Below are 24603 nucleotides of genomic sequence, written 5' to 3' on the forward strand. Positions count from 1 at the left end.
AAGTATTGTTTTTATTCATTGTCCTTAGAATATTTCTAACTAGATAATCTGTGCAAAGTTTTAAATTCATTATAACAAAGCACAGCTCTTTTCCACTCAAAAAGAGCCTCTCTCTCCCTTAATAATCTTTCTGTAATGATATTTCTGCATCAGTTTCCAAGGGAAAAAAATCTATGATTTTTTTTTTGCCACTGTAGTGTCTGAGTTAAAACAATATTTGTTTTTAATTTATTGAAACATAATTGGCCTACAATGTTATATTAGTCTGAGGTATACCTCAAACTAGTGATTCAGTATTTTTATAGGTTTTACCCCATTTAAAATTAATACAAAATAATGGCTATATTTTCTTGTGTTGTGCAATATATCCGTGTTGCTTGTTTACTTTATACATAGTAATTTGTGTTTCTTAATCTCACAGTTTCTTAATCTACCTTGCATCTCTCCCTTCTCCCCACTGGTTACCACTAGTTTGTTCTCTATGTGAGTCAGTTTCTGTTTTGTTACATATGTGTGCATGCTAAGTCACTTCAGTCGTGACCAACTCTTTGCAACCCCATGGACTGTAGCCCGCCAGGCTCCTCTGTCCTCCAGGGGATTCTCCAGGCAAGAATACTGGAGTGGGTTGCCATGCCCTCCTTCAGGGAATCTTCCTGACCCAGGATCAAACCTGCATCTCTTGTGTCTCCTGCACTGGCAGCTGGATTCTTTACCACTAGCGCCACCTGGGAAGCCCGTTTTGTTATATACATTTGTTTTATTTTTTAGATTCCACATATAGGGGATAACATAGAGTATTTGTCTTTCTCTGTCTGACCTATTTAACTAAACATAATACTGGAAATTCCTGGTTGTCTAGTGGTTAGGACTCCGTGCTTTCATTGCCAAGGACATGGATTCAGTCCCTGATTGGGAACTGAGATCCCACAAGCTGCTGTATGTAGCAAATAAATATATTACATCTTCTTTATCCATTTGTCTCTTGGCTACCATAAGTATCTTTCAATTCCTTTACCTATTTTATGTCCCCTTCCTTGATTTTTCTTTCTTATTCAATACCCACTTACTTTATACATGCAGTCTGTGTTTTTCCCTCTTTGGAAATTACATTATAGGATAGCAGGTTAGCAAGCCATTTATAAAGCCCCATATCTCAGTCACTGCTGTATTCTAAGATTTCTATGATTCATACCATTGCTCATGTTTATCTTTTATTTCTTTCCCATCATCTCGATACTTTAGTTCAAGCCCCACCTTAAAAAATTTTTTATAATAGCTTTCAGTACTTGTTTCCTGCATGTTTCATATTGCTGCAGTTATCTTGTGATCTTTTGTTCATAACCAAATTGCTGAAGTTACAAAAGTTCTGTGTTGATTTGTAATTTGAAGAGGAAAGACTGAAGGCAAGAAGACCATTAGGGAGTCTTAAAACCAAATGTGTAATCTTCAGACTTTTCTGTCTAGTACCCTACCTATGTTTAATCTTATTACTGCTAATTAGCTTTGACTGCTAATTAATTTAATCTCCTGGTATGTTTTCTCCCTTCAGGATTACTAGGCATTTTCAGTTCTAAGCAGACTTTAATTAGATGCAGTTGATTATCTCAGTATCTCTCCTAATAAAGAGTTCAACAGAAAAACTCCAGATGCTAGCTTATGTGTACAAAGAAAAGTTTTACCTGTAGGCATTGCCATTGTGATGCATCATCTTTCACAATTTCAATGTGTGATTACTGATACTTAACAAATATTTATTTGGTGTATATATATAGATAGTTTGGTTTAATGGGAGCCATTTTCAAGTGTTGGTTTCTAGATGTTAGAGAACATTTCTTAAATATCAGGCGGGATATACAAGGTTATTTTACTAAATATTTCACAGTTTTAAAGTTACAACAGTTAAAAGAAAGGGAGGGACCCATTATGAATTTACTACTTGGGGCTATATAACATCTTTTTAAATAAGTTATTGAAAGGTATAAAATACTTGTTTTTAAAATATTTTAAAACAATTCAGAAGCATTTAAAGTATAAAATAAAAATCTTCTTGATACCTACAAATGCTGTATTCCCCGTAGATGAACACTGTTAAACTCTCCCTATATGAATAACCCTACCTCATATTATACTCAGTTCTGTGCTTTTTGAACTCCAATAAAGTAGAACCTTTTCTGAGAGTATAAGTATGTTAAAGAGGCCGGACTGACTTAAATCATCTTGTCTCTGCTACTTACTGACTAGTTATTCAATCTTCTTATCTATTGAAGAAAATAGAAATCAGTTCAGTTCAGTTCAGTTCAGTCGCTCAGTCGTGTCCAACTCTGTGACCCCATGAATCGCAGCACGCCAGGCCTCCCTGTCCATCACCAACTCCTGGAGTTCACTCAGACTCGTGTCCATCGAGTCAGTGATGCTATCCAGCCATCTCATCCTCTGTCATCCCCTTCTCCTCCTGCCCCCCAATCCCTCCCAGCATCAGAGTCTTTTCCAGTGAGGCAACTCTTTGCATGAGGTGGCCAAAGTACTGGAGTTTCAGCTTTAGCATCATTCCCTCCGAAGAAATCCCAGGACTGATTTCCTTCAGAATGGACTGGTTGGATCTCCTTGCAGTCCAAGGGACTCTCAAGAGTCTTCTCCAACACCACAGTTCAAGAGCATCAATTCTTCGGTGCTCAGCTTTCTTCACAGTCCAACTGTCACATCCATACATGACCACTGGAGAAACCATAGCCTTGACTAGACGGACCTTAGTCGGCAAAGTAATGTCTCTGCTTTTGAATATGCTATCTAGGTTGGTCATAACTTTTCTTCCAAGGAGTAAGTGTCTTTTAATCTCATGGCTAATAATGCTTAATTTGCTTGGTGGTTTTGAGATAAAATATAATCAAACAGCTGGCATATAGTATATATACAGTAGTAGTGTGATAATAATTAATATTGTCTCATTGTCTCCTACTCACAGTTTTTCTCTTATTCTTTTTGAAGCATCTTTCTTTTTTTTTTTTGACTATGCCATGCAGCTTGTAGGATCTCAGTTCCCTAACCAGGGACTGAACCCAGGCCAGGGCAGTGAAAGCACCAAATCTGATGACTAGGCCTCCAGAGAGCTCCCTGAAGCACTTTTTCTTAAATAGGCTCTTTTGAGGTGTAGTTTACGAACTTCAAGTTTACCAGTTTAAAGTTTACAACTTTGTGACTTTTGACAAATGTTTTAAGTGAAATATTCACTAGTTTAAGTATGTAAATGTATACATTGTAACAAATATATACTGCTAGTGGTAAAAAACCCACCTGCTTATAGAAGATGTTGAGACAAGAGTTGGGTTTCTGGGTGGGGAAGATCCCCTGGAGAAGTGAATGGCAATCCACTCCAGTATTCTTGCCTGGAGAATCCCTTGAACAGAGAGCCTGATGGGCTACAATCCACAGGGTTGTAAAGGGTCGCATAGGGTTGTACTTAGAACAATCAAGATGATGCTGATCAGACCACCAGTGACCAATTTCAAGATAACTGTCGGAGCTGAGTGTACTGTTTTGTGCATGAAGCCCCCTCCCTCTGTCTACAAAAGCTCTTGCCCACCAACTGTCAGTCAGGGGAGTCAGCGTTTGAACAGACAGCAGTACCTACTCACCCTGGGAACCAGTCTTCAAAATAAGGCAAACTTTCCTTTCCACCAGCCTTGCCTACTTATTAGCTTTTGAGATGCGAGTAGCTGGACACCCATTTTAGATAACAGTTATACAACTGTCTTGTGTAGTTATTACATGCTGTACATGCTGAGTATAATATTTAGCTTATCATTATTATTGTTATTCTGTTGTTATTACAACTTGTTATTTAGTCTTGTTGGACGGTTTTCCTTTGTTTCTACATTTTCTCACTTCACTTATTCGTTGGCTAATGTTTTCCCACAGACAAAAAGCAAGCTGAGGATATGTGGGGAGGGCGGTCAAGGGCCTTAAGGTCCTGCTTTGTTTCATAATCACGACCACGATCATGATATAGACTGTTTTCATAACTCCAAGAAGTTCTCCTATGCCTTTTTGCATTCTGATCCCTCCCTATAATCCTCACCCTTGGCAATTACTTGTCTGCTTTTTATTACTTTCTAGAATTTCATATAAATGGGATTATACAGTACATAACCTTTTGTGTCTAACTTATTTCACTAAGTACAGTGCTTTTGAGATTCATCCATATTGATGTATATACCAATAGTTTGTCCTTTTTCATTTCTGGATAATATTTTCTTGTATGGATAGACCACAGTTTGTTTATCTGTTAACCAGTTGGGCATTTTGGGTCCTTTCCGGTATGTTGGCCGTTTTATTTTTTAAACTGATTTGGGCTGTGCTGGGTCTTCAACACTGCCCAGGCTTTTCTCTCGTTGTGGCAAGTGGAGGTGATACTCGTTGCGGTGCACAGGCTTCTCATCGCGCTAGTTTCTCTTGCTGCAGAGCACGGGCTCTAGAGCATGCGAACTTCAGTGGCTGTGGCACGGGGGCTCAGCATTTGCAGCTCCTGGACTCCAGAGCACAGGCTCAGCATTGGGAGCATGGGCTTAGTGGCTCCCTGGTATGTGGGATCTTCCTGGATCAGGGATCAAACCTGTGGCCCCTGCATTAGCAGGAGGATTCTTATCCACTGCATCACGAGGAAAGTCCTATTTAAGTTTTAAAAATTTTTATTGGAGTATAGTTGACTTACAGTATTACTGTCAGGTGTACAGCAGAGTGAGTGTGTGTGTGTGTGTGTGTGTGTGTCTGTCTGTCTGTGTGTGTGTGTCTCTGTGTGTGTGTGTCTCCATTCTTTTTCAGGTTCTTTCCTGTATAGGCTATTACCAAGTAGAGTTTCCTGTGCTCTACAGTAGGTCCTTGTTAATTATCTATTTTATATATAGTAGTGTGTATGTGTTAATCTCAGTCTTCTAATTTATCATTTCCCTCCACTTTCTCCTTTGGTCACCCTAAGTTTGATCTCAGGATCTGTGAGTCTGTTTGTTTTGTAAATTAGTTCATTTGTATCATTTTGTTGTTGTTGTTGGGCTCCACATGTAAGTGACACCATATGATACTTACTTTCTCTGTCTGACTTACTTCACTTGGCATGGTAATCTCTTGGTCCATTCATGTAGCTGCAGATGACATTAGTTCATTCTTTTTTACTGCTGAGTAAAACCACATATATTATATATATGTACCACATCCTGTTTATCTGTTGATGGACATTTAGGTTGCTTCTGTGTCTTGGCTATTCTAAATACACTGCAGTGAACACTGGGATGCATGCATCTTTCTGAATTACGGTTTTCCCTGAATATGTACAGGAGTAGGATTGCTGGATCATATGGTAGTTTTGTTCTTAGTTCTTAAAGGAACACTCATACTGTTCTCCATAACGGTTGTACCAATTTACCTTCCCACCCACAGTATAGGCGAGTTTCCTTTTCTTCATACCCTCTCCAGCATTTATTGTTTGCAGACTTTTTGGTAATGGCCATTCTGACTCGTGTGATGTAATGCCTCATTGTAGTTTTTGTTTGTTTTTAATTAATTTATTTTTAATATTTTGACTACACTGGGTCTTTGCTGTGGCGTGGGGGCTTTTTGTTGTTGTTGGAAGGCTTTCTTTTGCTGAACTGTGTAGGCTTCTCTTATTGTGGAGCATAGGCTTAGCTGCTCCTCTCCCCGACCAGGGATCAAACCCGTGTCCCTTGTATTTGAAGGTGGATTCTTAGCTGCTGGACCCTTGGGTAAGTCCCCCTTATAGTTTTGATTCGCATTTCTCTGATAATTAGCAGTGTTGAGCATCTTTTCATGTGCTTTTTGGCCATCTGTCTGTCTTTGGAGAAATGTCTGTTTAGATCTTCTGCCCCCCATTTTTTTTTCTTTTTTTTTCGGCTGCACCTTTAGGCATGCCAGATCTTAGTTTCCCAACCTGGAATGGAACCTTGCCCCTTGTATTGGGAACATGGAGTTTTAACCCAGTGGACCACCAGAGAAGTCCCTGCCCATTTACTGATTGCGTTGTTTATTCTTTTGATATTGAGCAGCATGAACTGTCTATATATTTTGGAGATGAATCCTTTGTTAGTTGCACTGTTTGCAAATATTTTCTCCCATTCTGTGGATTGTTCATTCATTTTGTTTATAGTTCTATTTGCTGTGCAAAATTTTTTATAAAGTTTGAAGGGGTTTTTTGTTTGTTTGTTTATGCCAAGTGCAGCATATAACCCTGATCAGGGATTGAACTGGTGAATCAGAAGCGTGAACTTAACCACTGGACCACCACAGAAGTCCTCAAAAGTGGGCTTTTAAAATTAAATATAGTTGTATTTTGTTTTTTTATCCAGTCTGACTTCTGATTTTAGTATCAAGCCATCTTAAGTGCTTTTTTTTTTTTTGATTTTCAGTACTTGCACTCTTCTTCTGCCATTTGCCCTTAGCCTACTTTTTTCATGAAATTTGATTATAGTCACTTTGAATAGCTACTGCCTCTAAAATATTTTAACTATAATTTATTAAATACCCATTAACATTATATTTGTGGGTAATTTTTTGGTTTCATCTTTTGCTGTCATTCTGTCTTCATCAGGAATGCAACTTCTGTTTTGTAGTTTCCTGGAAGACCTCTAATACAGTATCTTTAATATGATGTCTATTTACTAAGTCACTGTCTGATGGGATATTATCTTACCTAATTATCTTTCCAGTTTGTTGAAGGTGTTGTTTTTCTTTGAAGCTGTACTTTATGGTAGTCTTTGGGTTGGTCCATTGGTAAATTTCCCTGTGATTCTTGGAAGTTTTATTTTCAGAGTTGAGCTGTTAAGTCATGAGGATTTGTTTAATTTCCATTTTATCTCTGTATGTCACCTGTGCATTAAGATGTTCTTTATTATCAGATTCTGAATCAAGGTCAGAAAAGGCTTTATGATCTCAAGGTGTTGCCTACCTCATTCAATCCTGAACCTACCTGCATTTAATTATTGATCTCACCCACAGTGGGGTGGACTGGAAGCATAGGTAGTATGACTGTACAGAATTGATGCTGAAATAGTCCAGTGGATAATAAATACTGGGGGTTAGGTTATCTCACATATGGAGATCCACTGTTAGAATTGTTACCACTAAATTTATCAACTGGATATTACTGTTTCCTAATCCCAATGATCTTATTTACTTTAGGATGGCAATCTGAAGAGTCCTCTTAGATTTGGGCTTTATACTGAGACTGGGTATAGAACTGTTTGAATTTTCAGGCTGAGAATGAGCGATGACGAAATTTGGGCTGAGGGTTTGGGATTAAATTGAAGTTTTGGTTCCCTCCCCTCTGCCTTTTGCCTATTTTTATATGTAGTTGTGCAAAGATTGATTTTTAAAAAATATAGCATTTGTAACCATGAGGCTCCTGCTACTTCCTATTTGATGATATTATAGGTGATGAAAACAAATTACCCTAGCTAAATCACTACATTATAATTTACCTGATGTAATAGGACTTTGAATATATTTTGTGAAAGGTACTCCTTCTACAAATCAATTTCTTTGTACTCTCTATAGTGTGCATTAGATAGCTCCTCTGTATACAGGTGTTGAGGACCTGATTGTGAGTCATTTTGCTCTTCTCTGCAGCCCCTGAGGTGTCTCCTGTTGACCTTTAATGTCGCCAGTATTCAAGAAGCAGGACATATCAGTGCCCTAAGTTGCCAGCATCTGTGTCCAAGCTCTTCTTCCTGTCTTTAGTCTTCCTCAGTTGGTGTGAAAAAAATAAAGTCAGTGGAGCATTCCTTCCATTATGGTTCTTGCAGAACACATCATTTTAGCAATATTGCAGGGTTCCTAGTGGTTCTGTTTGAGTTTTCTGTTATTTTTCTCACTTATTCAACCTTAATAAGTTTGCTGAAACTCTTTATTATATTTTTTACATATCCAGAGTTCATATACTATTAATATCTTGGTTTCTCTTGCTGATTCCTTTTCATTTCCCTTATGTCTAAATTTTGGAGTTCCCCAAGGATTAGTCCTTGGTTCTCTCACCTTTTCTGTGCATTCCCTAAGACAGTGATCTCATCCAGTCTTATGGGTTTAAATACCATCTACATTGGGTCCCAACTCTCTCTCTTCCTGTCCCTTGACCTCCAGACCTGTATTTCCAGGGGCCTACTTGACTTGTCTAATGGATATCCTTAACTTAATGTGTCTCTAACTGAGCTTCTCATGGTCTCTCACAAACCAGCTTCTCCTGCAATTTTCCCTGTCTCAGTTAATGCCAGTTCCATTCTTCTAGCTGCTTGGGCCAGAAATCTTGGTGCCATTCTTAACTTTTCTATTTGTCTCACCCCCAACATCTGCAGATCTGTTGCCTCTATCTCCAAAATGTATCAATTTGACCGTTTATCACCGTTCCCTCTGTCATCATCCCGTCTGTGCCACCATCTTTTGCCTGGTTCATAGAAGCTTTCTAACTGGTCTCCCTACTTCAGCCTTTGCTTTCCTGCAGTCTTTTCTGAGCACACAGCCAGAATTCTGCTAGTTATTATAAATTTTCTGTTGAAAAACCTCCAGCAGCTTTCCATCTCACTCAGAGAAAACTATAGGCCTTACCTGTTATCTACAAGAATTTACGTGATCTGACCCTCTATTACCTTTCTACTCTCATTTCCAATTGTTCTCTTCCATCTTCAGGCTGTTGCAACCTCATGACTTCTTTGCTGTTCCTTCAATATGCCCTTCCTTCCACCTCGGACCCGTTATTGTTGTTCAGTCGCTCAGTTGTGTCCGACTCTTTGCAACCCCGTGGACCGCAGCACGTCAGGCTTCCCTGTCCTTCACGTCTCTTGGAGCTTGCTCAAACTCATGTCCATTGAGCTGGTGATGCCGTCCAACCATCTCGTTCTCTCATTCCCTTCTCCTGCTCTCTATCTTTCCTAGCATCAGAGTCTTTTCCAGTGAGTTGGCTCTTCACATCAGGTGCCCAAAGTACTGGAGCTTGAGTTTCAGCTTCACCGTCAGTCCTTCCAGTTCAGGGTTGATTTCCTTTAAGATTGATTGGTTTGATCTACTTGCACTCCAAGGGACTCTCAAGAGTCTTCCCAGCACTACAGTTTAAAAGCATCAGTTCTTCAGTCCTCAGCCTTCTTTATGGTCCAACTCTTACATCCATATGTGATTACTGGAATAACCATACCTTTGACTATACAGACCTTTGCTGACAAAGTCATGTCTCTGCACTTTAATATGCTGTCTAGGTTTGTGATAGCTTTTCTTCCAAAGAGCAAGCATCTTTTAATTTCATGGTTGCAGTCACTATCCACAGTGATTTTGGAGCCCAAGAAAATAGTCTGTCACTGTTTCCATTGTTTCCCCATCTATTTGCCGTGAAGTGATGGGACCAAATGCCATGATCTTCGTTTTTTGAATGTTGAGTTTTAAGCCATCTTCTTCACTCGTCTTTCATGCTTATCAAGAGGCTCTTTAGTTTTTCTTCACTTTCTGCCATAAGGGTGGTGTCATCTGCATATCTGAGGTTATTGATATTTCTCAGTCTTCATTCCAGGTTGTGATTCGTCCAGCCTGGTATTTCACATGATGTACTCTGCATATAAGTTAAATAAGCAGGGTGACAATATACAGCCTGGACATATTCCTTTCCCAGTTTTGAACCAGTTCATTGTTCCATGTCTGGTTCTTATCCTTGCTTCTTGACCTGCATATAGGTTTCACAGGAGGCAGATAGGTGGTCTGGACCATCTCTTTATGAATTTTCCACAGTTTGTTGTGATCTACACAGTCAAAAGCTTTAGTGTAGTCAATGAAACAGAAGTAGATGTTTTTCTGGAATTCTCTTGCTTTTTCTGTGATCCAGTGGATGCTGACAGCTTGACCTTTGGTTCCTCTGCCTTTTCTAAATCTATCTTGTATATCTGAAAGTTCTCAGTTCACATACTGTTGAAGACTAGCTTAAAGGATTTTGAGCATTACCTTGCTACCATATGAAATGAGTGCATTTGAATGGTAGTTTGAACATTCTTAGGCATTGCCCTTCTTTGGGATTTGAAAAACTGACCTTTTCCAGTCCTGTGGCCATTGCTGAGTTTTCCAAATTTGTTAGCATATTGAATGCAGCACTTTAACAGCATCATCTTTTAGGATTTGAAATAGCTCAGCTGGAATTCCATCACCTCTTCTTTGGAGTTTTTATCACTGAAGCCTTCCTTGGCCAACTTGTTTATCTTATTTTTCTGTTAATACACTAGAATGTAAGCTTCATGAGAGTGGGGATTTTTTCATTTTTTTGTGTACCACAGAAACTTTAGTGCCTAAAAATGATGCCTGCTATGTAGTAGATGCTCCACATATTTAAAAACAAATGAATAAGTGAATGATTCTGATTTTCATAATATCTCTTAAAAAAGAAAATAGGTAACATAATTTTATCAAATGCAAAGTTATGTTGAAAAAAAGGATGGAAGGATTGAAAGAAGTCTGGATTGAAAGTAAGAAGGATATGGAACATAATTCTAAATTTCTGAAATATAAAGCAATTCTATAAACATATGAGTGGCAGTACCTCTTTAAAGAGCAACTTGAATATTTTCCCATGGAGGCAACAAAAATTAATTCTCACCATCAGTAGGAAACATTGAACGTCCAGCTGCATTGTGAACCAGGGGGTGAAGTACTGTCCTGGACTAAGAGCTGTTGACAAATCTTTCAGATATCACTGAGTCATTGTGTAATTTAAGAAGGATAACAATACGTTTTGGCTTGCCAGGGACTGTCTCAGTTTAACTATTTTGTTAATTATTAATAGAGCAGGTTTTTATTTTTTAAATGATCCCAGTTTAGATGATAAGTCATAGTTCAGTTCAGTCGCTCAGTCGTGTCCAACTCTTTGCAACCCCATGAACCACAGCTCTCCAGGCCTCCCTGTCCATCACCAACTCCCGGAGTCCACCCAAACCCATGTCCATTGAGTCAGTAATGCCATCCAACCATCTCATCCTCTGTTGCCCCCTTCTTCTCCTGCCCTCAATCTCTCCCAGCATCAGGGTCTTTTCCAATGAGTCAGCTCTTTGCATGAGGTGGCCAAAGTATTGCAGTTTCAGCTTCAACATCAGTCCTTCCAATGAATACTCAGGACTGATCTCCTTTAGGATGGACTGGTTGGATCTCCTTGCAGTCCAAGGGACTCTTAAGAGTCTTCTCCAACACCACAGTTCAAAAGCATCAATTCTTCGGCACTCAGCCTTCTTTATAGTCCAACTCACATCCATACATGACTACTGGAAAAACCATAGCCTTGACTAGACGGACCTTTGTTGGCAAAGTAATGTCTCTGCTTTTCAATATGCTATCTAGGTTGGTCATAACTTTCCTTCCAAGGACCAAGTGTCTTTTAATTTCATGGCTGCAATCACCATCTGCAGTGATTTGGGGGCCCAGAAAAATAAAGTCTTCCACTGTTTCCTCATCTATTTGCCATGAAGTGATGGGACTGGATGCTGTGATCTTAGTTTTCTGAATGTTGAGCTTTAAGCCAACGTTTTCACTCTCTTCTTTCACTTTCATCAAGAGGCTCTTTAGTTCTTCACTTTCTGCCATAAGGGTGGTGTCATCTGCATATCTGAGGTTATTGATATATCTCCCAGCAATTTTGATTCCAGCTTGTGCTTGCTCCAGCCCAGCGTTTCTCATGATGTACTCTGCATATAAGTTAAATAAGCAGGGTGACAATATACAGCCGTCATGTGCTCCTTTTCCTGTTTGGAACCAGTCTGTTTTTCCATGTCCAGTTCTATAAGGGCACCTTAAAATTCAGGTATTTGCTTCCGAGTGTTGACATTCATGCATGATAAAAAAATCTGTAAATGCGATTTGACATTTATTGAGCATATTTTAGAATTTGACTTTGTTAGATTCAGGGCTATCAAGACCTCAAAGTGTTTTCTGGTCTTAAGCATCTTGAGTAGTGAAAATGTTTGAGCATTATAAGCTGAATCACACTTGTGTAGGACAGTGCTTAGATTTTTAGAACTACAGACTTCATTGAGAATCCAATGAAACCTATTAATCCACTTCCCAGGAAAATAAATACATGTTCAAAATTTTAATAAATAATTTCAGGAAGTTTGTAACTTCCCAAACCCCTATTCTGTGTCTCACAGCTTTTACAGAACATCTTTCAGGAATACAGTTGTGCTAGTAAAACCTTGATTATATGCCACATAACTGGAGCCCTTAAGAAAACCATAATCTTCTCAATGCCAATATAAATATATGTAGACATGTTCAGGTAGTGATAATATGTTATATGTGTTATCCTACAACTTAGTATTCCCTGTTAGTATATATAGATGTACTTCATTTATTTAGTTTAATTTCTGTATTTTGCAGTTTATCAAAAAGCAGTGTATGGGAAAGTTGCCTATATGAAACCTTTAAGATAAGCAAAAAATACTTGAGATCATCTTAATCACAACAACTGAAGGACATAAGATACATGCCTTGTCACTCATTGGTATAGATATCTTTACATTAAATTTCCACACTAGCAAAAAAGTTAAAAATTAGCTCAGATCAATTTGCCACAGTCTCACCTTAAGGGAATTTTTGAAGAGAACTCATCACTGAAAGCACATGTACTCTGTGCAGAAATTTTCTTGACTCAATAAAGAAAGAGTTCTTTATTGAAAAAATAATTGAAAAGAGCAGTTGAAAAAAGAAAAAGGAATTCTGCATGGTGAAAACACTTCAGTCACTGGTAACAGTACATTTTATTTCTCTCTTTCTTTCTATACATAAGTTTTAATAGTTCGCCTATTTTTATATGGTTTTAATCATACTGTGTATATAAATTTGAGTCCTGTATCATCCCTTCCCCCTTTAATATTGAATATTATATATTTAATATTTTCATATTAAGATAGTTAATATTTTAGCTACTTAATGCTTTAGGATAGATTTCCAGAGAGGAATTATTAGATCAAAAGTTATGATTAATAAAAAAAATTTTTGATAGTGTGGTTTTCAAATGTTATACTGATGCATACTTTAAGCAGTTGGGTCTGATATTGCTTAGTTCACCATACCTATACTTGGATTGTACATTATAATTTAAAAAGTATTTGTGATTACAAAAACAAGGGAAAAGATTTCTCACTGTTTTAATTTGTAATTCTTCCATTTTTTGTGATACTGCACATTTTCCATATAGATACTACTAATTATATTTTATTGTTTATTAAAATATGATTTTGCAGCTCCAGAGGCTTCCATTTAGAGTTGATCATCCCCTTTTAAATAAAACTTCAATAGCGTGTATCCTTCATATTTGCAATGTGGTGTTTCTTTACTTCAAAGACAACCATTAGATTTAAGTTAAGGAACAGTCATCTAGGTTACCATATTAAACTACCTCAAGGTGTGAAAAAAGACTTTCCAAATGCTTAATTAAAAGAAAGCAATTTTCACAGCAGGGAAATGTGGCTTATTATTAAGAACTATCTACTTGAGGTATGTCTTGTGTATGTATTATGTTTCATTGATTTTTTTTTTTGCGTGCCAATAAACACCAAGCTAATAGAAATTTGATATTTCTATCAGGAACAGTTAACTTTTATTAAAATAATCTTATTTTAAATGTTTTCTTCTTTTCAAGGTATCACAGACGTCGTAGGAAACTGAATCCTCCAAAAGACAGATGATATTGATGTTTTCAGGAATCAAAGAGGAATGTTACCCTGGATCTCATTTGCCTTTTGAGAAGATACAGTTGGGTGTATTGACTAATATGTTATATAGTAAAATAATAATAAAACATCTTTTCATATATTAGAATGTGTATTTCTTTATATATAGTAAGTAATTCTGAATTTGACAATTCAAATTTTAAAGAGCCTATTTTATAGTGTTTTCCTGTTGAGTTATTTCAGTCTAGTATTTATTTTTATGTGCCTAGTACAATTAGGTACTTTTATCAACCAAATACTGTTAGTAGTATAAATATGATTAATAAAAATGTTCATGGTTCTTCTGAAGATTTTTAAATTGCTTTTGCAAAGAAACTCATGCTGTTCACACAGAAAAAGATGTTATAATGTTTCCTCTCTTGTGGCGCTAGGGAATAATTACATTTTAATAAATTTCTACTATCTGCTAGGTCCTTTGTTTACAATATTATTAAATTCTCAAAATAATCCTCTGAAGAAACAGCATCTTTCCCATTTTACAGATAAGGCTAAGTGACTTGAACTCTGCCTACCTAGCAAGTGGCAGAGCCAGGATCCACACTGTCAGGCTCCAGAGCTTTTTAACAATGCATCACTATGACAAGAGGTGTTTTCTTTCACCCAAGAATTTTTACTTTCCTAGAAAGAATATATTGACATTTTTTTCTGGCTGTCTTTTTTTTAAAAATATAAATTTATTGATTTTAATTGGAGGTTAATTACTTTACAGTATTGTATTGGTTTTGCCATACATCAACAGGAATCCACCACAGGTATACACGTGTTCCCCAACCTGAACCCCCCTCTCTCCTCCCTCCCTGTACCATCCCTCTGGGTCCTCTCAGTGCACCATTCTGGCTGTCTTAAAAATTGCTTCAGAGCACATGCAACTCTGATTAGAGCATTAGTATTACTAAATTAAACTGGCATTATAAGAATCAGTTCTGTTCAGTCACTCAGTCATGTCTGACTCTTTGCAACCCCATGGACTGCAGCACGCCAGGCTTCTCTGTCTGTCACCAACTCCTGGATCTTGTTCAAACTCGTGTCCATCAAGTCGGTGATGCCATCCAACCATCTCATCCTCTGTCATCCCCTTCTGCCTTCAATCTTCCAGCATCAGGGTCTTTTCTGATGAGTCAGTTCTTTGCATCACGTGGTCAAAGTATTGGAGTTTCAGCTTCAGCATCAGTCCTTCCAATGAATATTCAGGACTGATTTCTTTCAGAATGGACTGGTTGGCTCTCATTGCAGTCCAAGGGACTCTCAAGAGTCTTCTCCAACACCACAATTCAAAAGCATCAATTCTTCGGCACTCAGCTTTCTTTATAGTCCAACTCTCACATCCATACATGACTACTGGAAAAACCATAGCTTTGATTAGACAGACCGTTGTTGGCAAAGTAATGTCTCTGCTTTTTAATATGCCATCTAGGTTGGTCATAGTTTTTCTTCCAAGGAGTAAGTGTCTTTTAATTTCATGGCTGCAGTCACCATCTGCAATGATTTTGGAGCCCAAGAAAATAAAGTCTGCCACTGTTTCCACTGTTTCCCCATCTATTTCCCATGAAGTGATGGGGCCGGATGCCATGATCTTAGTTTTTTGAATGTTGAGTTTTAAGCCAACTTTTTCACTCTCCACTTTACTTTCATCAAGAGGCTTTTTAGTTCCTGTTCACTTTCTGCCATAAGGGTGGTGTCGTCTGCGTGTCTGAGGTTATTGATATTTTTCCCAACAGTCTTGATTCCAGCTTGTGCTTCATCCAGCCCGGGATTTCACATGATGTACTCTGCATATAAGTTGAATAAGCAGGGGGACAATGCACAGCCTTGATGTACTCCTTTCCTGATTGGAACCAGTCTGTTGTTCCATGTCCAGTTCTAACTTGCTTCTTGACCCGCATACAGATTTCTCAGGAGGCAGGTCAGGTGGTCCGGTATTCTCTTGAAGAATTTTCCAGTTTGTTGTGATCCATGCAAAAGCTTTGGCATAGTCAATAAAGCAGTAGTAGATGTTTTTCTGAAACTCTTGCTTTTTCTATGATCCTACAGATGTTGGCAATTTGATCTCTGATTTCTCTTATAAGAATGTTAATAGTTTATTCTTTTGATTATCACTACCAGCTTATATATGATCAGCATTGCTGCCTCTGTGATTTCTCCTTAGGAAGTGAGGAATCTTTTAAGAAGATGGAAAGTTATTCAAACTTGTGCAACATTTGTGATATTTTTAAATTGGATGTGAAAAATGATTTCACATTCTATTGCTTAATCTAGTTCTTTTCATAAAGGAAGGTGAAGGTTCAAGTGTGCAGTAAAATGTAGGAATAACAGAAAAGTATAAAGGAAATAAAACTATGTTACTCATTTGGGGGGAAAGCGAAAGACAATAGAATTTGATAATTGAAATATTAACTACTTACATTCAGTGACATATCTTCAAAAATAGTTGTTTCAGGTTGTTATATCCAAAATTTTACAAAGGTTGAGATATACCATGTTATGAAAGTAGTAAGAAAAACTAAAATTTTCTTCTAAATGCAAGGATCTACTAAATACAGAGTGTTTGGTTGTGATATGTCGAAAGTGCACATGTACATGTGAGTCCTTGGGAGGATTAGTTTTATTTGTACTGGAAGTATCATACATTGTAGTTAACACTGTAGTTCCTGGAATTCTGGTTTTCATGAGTTGCTGAATAAGTACATATTTCATCACCACCTTCACCTCCACTCAGCTTCTCCCATTTTCCACCTCAGCGGTGTAACGTATTATCCGCCATCACTAACATTTCATGGAAGATTAGTTTGTTTTTTCAGAAATTTAAAAAATATGTAAGGTCTGATGACTCTTTAAATGGAATAAATTTAGTTTCATGAAAATACTACTACTAAGTCCTTATTCTCATATTTCCTTCCGTTGGTAAGGTGGGTTGTTGTTGAGGCTTCCCTGGTGGCTCAGATGGTAGAGTCCACCTGCAAGGCAGAAGACCTGGGTTCGATCCCTGGGTGGGGATGATCCCCTGGAGGAAGGAATGGATTGTTGTTTAGTTCAGTTCAGTTGCTCAGTCTTGTCGACTTTGCGACCCCATGAATCGCAGCACGCCAGGTCTCCATACTTCAAATTGAAAAAACGCTTTGTCGGTGAAACCACCAGAGGGCACTCTCATATAGGGTTCGGTTTGAGCACACCTCACCCAAAGGGCAGTGACTTAATGTACTTAATTTAGCAGATACTATTTGGGTATTCTATAGGTAAGAATGATAAGTAGAGTAAGTGGCCCCAGTGAAATTAATTAAAGCCATCATTCATTCTGTTGATCTAGTCATTTGTTGTACCCCTACTGCTATGAAGAGGCATTGTACTTTTTGCCAGGCCAATAACAGAAAATGGACCCTTAAGGAGCATAGTATCTACTTAACTAGTATCTACTGAGCTACTTAGTTTTTCTAATGATGTTGCTTTTTAACCATGAATATAATGTATTATTTTTTTAAAATTAGAGACTAAAGAGAAAATAAAATTATCTATAATTGTCCCATCTAAAGAGAACACTAACATATTTGCTACCTTTCTTTCCTGGGTTATTTTGCTACATAAATATATTTCCAAAAATAATTGTATTTATTATGCATATTGTTTTATAACTTGCTTTTTCACTTCGTATCATGCATTCTTTTGCTGTATCAGTACTCTCATTTAATTGATGCATATTTTATAAACTGGAATGTAATAATTTAATTAACTCCATACCATTAGACGTGGGCTTTCCAGGTGTCGCTAATGGTGCTAAGAACCTGCCTGCCAATGCAGGAGACGTAGAGATGCAGGTTCGATCCCTGGGAAGCTCCCCTGGAGGAGAGCATGGCAACCCATTCCAGTATTCTTGCCTGGAGAATCCCATGGACAGAAGAGCCTGGGTGGCTACAGTCCACAGGATTGCACAGTCGGACACTGCTGAAGCGACTTAGCATGCACGCATACCATTAGACATAGTCATTATTTCCATTTGTTCCCTATTATAAGGAGTGCTGTTACTACATCCTGGGCAATAGTTTTGTTTTTTTTAATTTTTATTTTTACTTTATTTTACTTTACAATACTGTATTGGTTTTGCCATACATTGACATGAATCCACCATGGGTGTACATGCGTTCCCAAACATGAACCCCCCTCCCACCTCCCTCCCCACAACATCCCTCTGGGTCATCCCCGTGCACCAGCCCCAAGCATGCTGTATCCTGCATCGGACATAGAATAGTTTTTTTTAAAAAGACTATTTCTTATTAAAAAAAAAAATTTTATTCTAATATAGTTGATTTCCAGTGTGTCAGTTTCAAATGTACAGGAAAGTGAATCAGTTATATATATTTTCTTTTTCAGATTCTTTTCTTATTATAGGTTATTACAGAACATTGAGTAGAGTTCCCTGTGTTATACAATAGGTCTTTGTTATCTATTTTATGTATAGTAGTATGTATATGTTAATCCCATTCTGATTTATCACTTCCCCCCACATTTCTCCTTTGATAACCATAAGTCTGATTTCAAGATCTGTGAGGGAATTCCCTGATGGTCCAGTGGTTAAAGATTCACCTTACAGCGCTGAGGGTGCGAGTTAGATTCCTTGTTCGGGGAGCTAAGATTCCACAGGCCGCATGGCCAGAAAACCAAATCATAAAGCAGAAGCAATATTGTAACAAATTCAATAAAGACTTTAAAAATGGTCCACATCAAAAGAAAAAGAAAATCTGTGAGTTTGTTTCTGTTTTGTAAGTAAGTTCATTTGTATCATTTTTAAAAATTAGATTCCACAGATGAGTGCTATATGACACTGATCTTTGTCTGACTTCACCTGGTGTGATAATCTCTGGGTCCACCCATGTTGCTGCTGATGGCATTCTTTCATCCTTTTTTATGACTGACCAAAATTCCACTGTGTGTACCATATCTCTATCTGTTCCTCTGTCAATGAACATTTAGGTTGCTTCCATGTCCTGGTTATTGTAAATAGTGTATAGTGGTGTCTTGTTTTAATTTGTATTTCTCTGATGACATAGAATGTGGAGCATGTTTGTATCTGCTTCTTTGCCATCTGTATGTTTTTGATGAAGTGTCTGTTAAGGTCTTTGACCCTTTTTTTTTTTTTTTTTTTAGCTTTATTGAGTTAGAATTCATATACCATACAATTCACCCATGTAAAGTGTATAATTAGATAGTTTTTAGTATATTCATAGAGTTCTGTAGCCACAGTCAATGTTAAAATGTTTGGGACCCATTTCTAATTGGGTTATTTGTTTTCTTATTGTTGAGTTTTAAGAGTTCTTCGTATATTTTGGATAACAGTCCTTTATCAGATGTGTCTTTTGAAAATATTTTCTCCCAGTTTATGGCTTATCTTTTCATTCTCTTGACAGTGTCTTTTCAAAAAGCAGGCATTTTTAATCGACATGAAGGCTAGCTTACCAATTCTTTTATGAAATGTGTCTTTGGTGTTGTATCTGCAAAAGTCATCACCAAACCCAAGATCATCTAGATTTTCTCCTGTGTTATCTTCTAAATGTTTTATAGTTTTGCTTTTTACATTTAGACCTGTAATCCATTTTGAACTAATTTTTGTGAAAGGTGAAAAGTTAATGTTTGGATTTTTTTTTGCATGTGGGTGTCTAATTGTTCTAGTACTATTTGTTAAAAAAGACATTCTATGCTCACTTTTGTTGCTTTTACGCCTCTGTCAAAGATCAGTTGACTACTGTATGGGTCTACTTTTGGACTCTGTCTCACTGACCTGTTTGTTCACTCACCAATACTACATTGTCTTGATGATTGTAGCTTTACAATAAGCGTTAAAATCAGGTGGTTGTCAGTCCTCTGACTTCTTCAATACTGATGGATTACATTAATTGATTTCTGAGTGCTGAAGCGGTCTTACACACCTGGGACAAATCCCTTTTGGTCATGGTGCATAATTCTTTTTAGACTTTTTTGGATTTGATTTGGTAATATTTTGTTGAGGATTTTTGCAGAAGATTTTAACCAAAGGATTTTGTAAAGGGGATTTGGGTTGGAAGTATCTATGAAACTCCAGAAATTGTGTAGAATTTTGAGAATTTTTGTATCTGTGTGTGTGTGTGTGTGTGTGTGTGTGTGTGTGTGTGTGTTTCCCCCCTTGGGAATAAGTTCTGTGGTTTTTCAGCAATTAAAGGCTCTGTCACATTATGCCCTAGTTCTTACATGCCTGCAGCTAAAGCACATAATAACATTAGTAATGGAATGATATTGATATGCAACAAAGAGTAGTTTCCACATATTCTCAGAAGCAACCTTAATTAGATTCAAGCTTTTTTAAGAAAAGAACAAAACAAGACATCATGTGCCTTTGTTTTAGATGGGAGAATTCCATCAAGGAATATTTTTTCAGTTTCAGATGTGTATTCAGAAATGAGTCAACTTGTTTATCTATATAAACACAAGAAGTTAGCAAACCATTTCTTTTGCTGAAGGCATAGATAAGTATTTCCACTGTTTATAGACAAAAGGAATGATTTCTTAGATTTTTTTTTCCACCAAAGTTAAAAATTATTTGCTAATATTTTTACCAAAATAATTTGCAAATATTCCAATGCTAAAGAAATGCTTTCCTAATTACAGCTCAGCTGTTAACCCCCTACTATTTTCTCATGTACTGTTTAACCTTCTGAAAGTAAGACTTCAATGTACGGGCAAGAAGTGCTCAGAGTATGTAATGTGTTTTCTAATTCTACCAAAAGGCATCCCCTTAGATTTAGTAACATCACTAAAATCAGCTCACATTTATTTAGTATCTTCCTGCAGAAAGCCCAATTTCAGCAAGTTTTATTAAGCACCTACTGAGTTCAAGCCACTGTAGACTCAGAGATGAGATCTCATTCCTGACGGATAAAATATCTTCCCCAGACCTTCTTTTCTTTCCCATCTAGTCAGAATTCACCTCTTCCTCCTCCATAACCCAGTTCAGTTCAGTAGTCGCTCAGTTGTGCCCGACTCTGCGACCCCATGGACTGCAGCATGCCAGGAGCCCTGTCCAACGCCAACTCCCGGAGTTTACTCAAACTCATGTCCACGGAGTCGGTGATGCCCTCCAATCATCTCATCCTCTGTTGTCCCCTTCTTCTCCCACCTTCAATCTTTCCCAGCATCAAGGTCTTTTCCAATGAGTCAGTTCTTCGCGTCAGGTGGGAGTTTCACCTTTCAGCATCAGTCCTTCCAATGAATATTCAGGACTGATTTCCTTTAGGACGGACTGGTTTGATCTCCTTGCTGTCTATAACCCAAAGTACATGTAATTACTACTGTACTATCACTTTAGTTTGTCTTGAATTAGAGCAAACTTTGTGGTCAGTAGCACAGTGAAATCATTTGAATGCTCCCTTGGCCTTTTCCATCATTGCCTTCCAGGTATAATTACCATCAGTACACTCATAGGAGATAGAATAACAGATCTGAGAGAAACCTAAAGGATGATTTGGGGCACAGACTTTACATATATGTGTTCAGAGTTACCAAGACTGATTGGCTTCCCCAAGACTACATATCATGGCAGAATGCTATGCCATGGCCTTGGTTATGCCAACCAATGTCTTCTTTAAGCGTTAAGGATATTTTATTTTTGGCTGTGCCACATGGCGTGCAGGATTTTAGCTCCCTGACTAGGAATTGAACCTGTGCCCCCTGCAGTGAGAGCACAGAGTCTTAACCACTGAACCCCCAGGGAAGTCTCAAGGATATTTTAATATGTATATAGGTATATACAAACTGATGATATTTGCCTCCAGTTGCAGATATGCCCAGTGATACACTAGTAAAGATTTAACAACTGGATTCCATGGTATAAATACTCTTATCATGGCTGATTTAATCTCCCAATGGTTTAACAATTGGCTCACAACATTTCTGAAAATTTAATAATAGAATTTCAAAGGTTGGTGTGAACCAGTCCTAGCATTCCACTGGCTATGCCTCTGAAATCATACATTTACTATTAAAGCATTAGATTATTTCTTCACTCGTTCTAGTTCTCTATTCAGAGACACTTTACCTTGTTTTCTGGTTAATATTTCCAGGGAGAAATAAATTATTCTTTACATGTCAGCTTCAGCCTTCACTTTCAGTTTAAGGACTTAATGACTTTTAACAAGTTATCTTTCCTTATTTATTTTTGGCTGTGCTATGTCTTTGTTGCCGTGCGCAGGCTTTCTCTAGTTGGGGCGAGTGTGGGCTACTCTTCACTGGGATGCGCGGGCTTCTCGCTGCAGTGGCTTATTCCGGTGCTGAGCTTGAGCTGTCTAGGTGAGTGGACTTGGGTGGTTGCCGCTTGCGGGCTCTAGAGCTCGGGCTCAGTAGTTGTGGCACACAGGTTTAGTTGCCCCGGTGGCATGTGGCCTCTTCCCGATCAGGTTTTGAACCCTAGTCCCTGTGTTGGCAGGCAGATTCTTAACTCTCGCACCACCAGGGGAGTCCAAGGATTTAATAACTTTTTGATAAATGTCTAAAATGACTTGGTCTGTCTTTTAAGAGAGCTTCAGATGAGTCCTTGAGTATCTATTATTTATTGGCTAAGTTACAAACTGCCACAAAACTCACTGGCCTAAAACAACCATCCTTTATTTTAGTCAACAGTTCTTCTGGGTGTTCTTCTAGTGTAGGCTGGGCTTGTCTATCCAAGGTCATTAATTGGGTTGATGAGGCTGGTTGGTCTTGGATGACATCATCTGTGTGTCACAGTGATTGAATGTCAATCAGCTAGAGCAATAAGAGGACCTATGTTTCTCATTGTCCAGCAAGCCAGGCCTGGCTTGGTCACATGGCTTCATGGTCTCACAGGTACAAGACTGGAAGCTGTCAAGTTTCTAAGGGCCAAGCCTTTGAACTGGCTTGACATCGCTTCCCCAAGGCCATCCCAGGTTCGGGGAGTGGGGAAACAGACTCTCTAGCTTTTGAAAGAAGCAGCAAATACAGTGGCCATTCTGTCACAGTAGGAATCACTAATCTTAACTGATTTACATTTGGGTGTAGATTGTCACGTGTCTGTAGGACAGAGCTGAAGGCTCAACATCAGTAAAAAGTTTTCAAATGTGAACACTTACTTATTTGTGGCTGTGCTGGATCTTCATTGCTGTGCGGGCTGTTCTCTAGGCATGGCACGTGGAGGCTCCTTTCTAGTTTGGGGGCAGGCTTCTCATTGCAGTGGCTTCTCCTGTTGCAGAGCACAGCTCTAGCGCGCCTGAGCTTCAGTTGTTGCAGCCGCCGCTCAGTTGCTGTGGCTCCCAGACTCTAGAGCTTGGGCTCAGTAAGTTGTGCATGGGTTTAGCTGAATCTTCCTGGATCAGGGATCGAACTTATGTCTCCTGCATTGACAGCTGGACTCATCACCAGTGAGCCACCAGGGAAGCCCCACAGTAAGAAATTAACTGAAGTTTTTTTTTCCTGATGTCCAGAAGAAATTCATAACTTTTACTTACAAACCAGCTTTACTTGAATGCCCTCATTGATATGCTCATTAACTGATAATTTCCTTATCAATTAGAACATTTATTTTAATACTGTCTTTTTTCCACACACACTGGTTAGCTAAAGAGAGGGTGGAGGTGGGAAAGGGTTAAACAGTAGGTACAGTCTGCTTAACAATTGGAAGCTGAAATAAGACTTTAGGTAATCAATTGATAAACTGTGTATTGTCATTCAAGTTTAGGAAAAGAAGCACTCACTGGGAATTAGATTTGTGAAGACTGCTTTTTGGAGAACCACTTTTTAAATCCACCTTATTGAAGTATAGTTTACATACAATAAAATGCACATATTTAACATACAGTATTTGTCTTCATTTGCCTGACTTATTTCACTAAGTATAATACCCTCCATGTCCATCCATGTTGTTGAAATGGCAAAATTTTGTTCTTTTTCTTTTTTATGATTGAGCAGTATTTCATTGTGTGTGTGTGTGTGTGTGTGTATGTGTATGTGCACACCACATATTCTTTTTCCATTCATCTGCTCTGCACACTTGAGTTGCTTCCATACCTTGGTTGTTGTAAGTAATGCTACTGTGATCATTGGGTGCATGTATCTTTTCCACTGAGTGCTTTTGTTTCTTTGGGTGCATACCCAGGAGTGGAATTGCTGGATCAGATGATAGTTCTAATTTTTAGATTTTTGAGGAATCTCCATAGTGTTTCCCATAGTGGCTGCACCAATTTATGTTCCCATCAATTGTTCACAAGAGTTCTCTTTCTTTCCTCTCTGATCTCGCCAGCGTTTGTTATTTGTGGTCTTTTGTGTGTGTGTGTATGTGTGTGTGTGTGGTCTTTTTGATGATAGCCATTCTAACGGGTGTGAGGTGATATCTCACTGTGGTTTCGATTTGCATTTCTCTGGTGACGAGCAGTGTTGAGCATCTTTACATCTGCCTCTTGGTCATCGGTGTGTCTTCCTATGTGTCATACACACATCTGTATGTCTTCTTTGGAAAAATGTCTGTTGAGATCTTCTGCCCATTTTTAAAATTGAATTTTTTATTTTGTATAAGCAGTTTATATATTTTGGGTATTAATCCCCTACTGATCATATCATTTGCAACTATTTTCTTCCATTCAATAGGTTGTTTTCATTTTGATTTCCTTGGTTTTGCAAAAGCTTTTAAGTTTAATTAAGTCACATATGTGTATTTTTGTTTCTATTTATATATTGCCTTAGGAGACAGATCCAAAAAAGATTGCTATGGTTTATGTCAATGAGTGTTCTGCTGATGTTTTCTTCTAGGAGTTTTATGATTTCTGGTTTTATGTTTAGATCTTTAATCTATTTTGAGTTTGTTTCTTATGGTATAAGAAAACAT

General features: G+C 38.0%; 1 protein-coding gene across 4 annotated transcripts in view; it reads left to right on the forward strand.

Annotated features, from left to right (window-relative positions):
- MRPL42 (mitochondrial ribosomal protein L42) overlaps positions 1–13993 on the forward strand; it is a 29878-nt gene extending 15885 nt beyond the window's left edge. For all 4 annotated transcript variants that reach the window (XM_052640965.1, XM_052640966.1, XM_052640969.1 and 1 more), the window contains exon 7: positions 13661–13993. In XM_052640965.1, coding sequence (XP_052496925.1) covers positions 13661–13706 — 46 coding nt within the window. In that variant the 3' untranslated portion in view covers positions 13707–13993. The remainder of the gene's footprint in view (positions 1–13660) is intronic.
- Positions 13994–24603: the final 10610 nt, after the last annotated feature.

The sequence above is a fragment of the Budorcas taxicolor genome, chromosome 5, assembly GCF_023091745.1.
Source record: "Budorcas taxicolor isolate Tak-1 chromosome 5, Takin1.1, whole genome shotgun sequence".
Taxonomy (NCBI): domain Eukaryota; kingdom Metazoa; phylum Chordata; class Mammalia; order Artiodactyla; family Bovidae; genus Budorcas; species Budorcas taxicolor.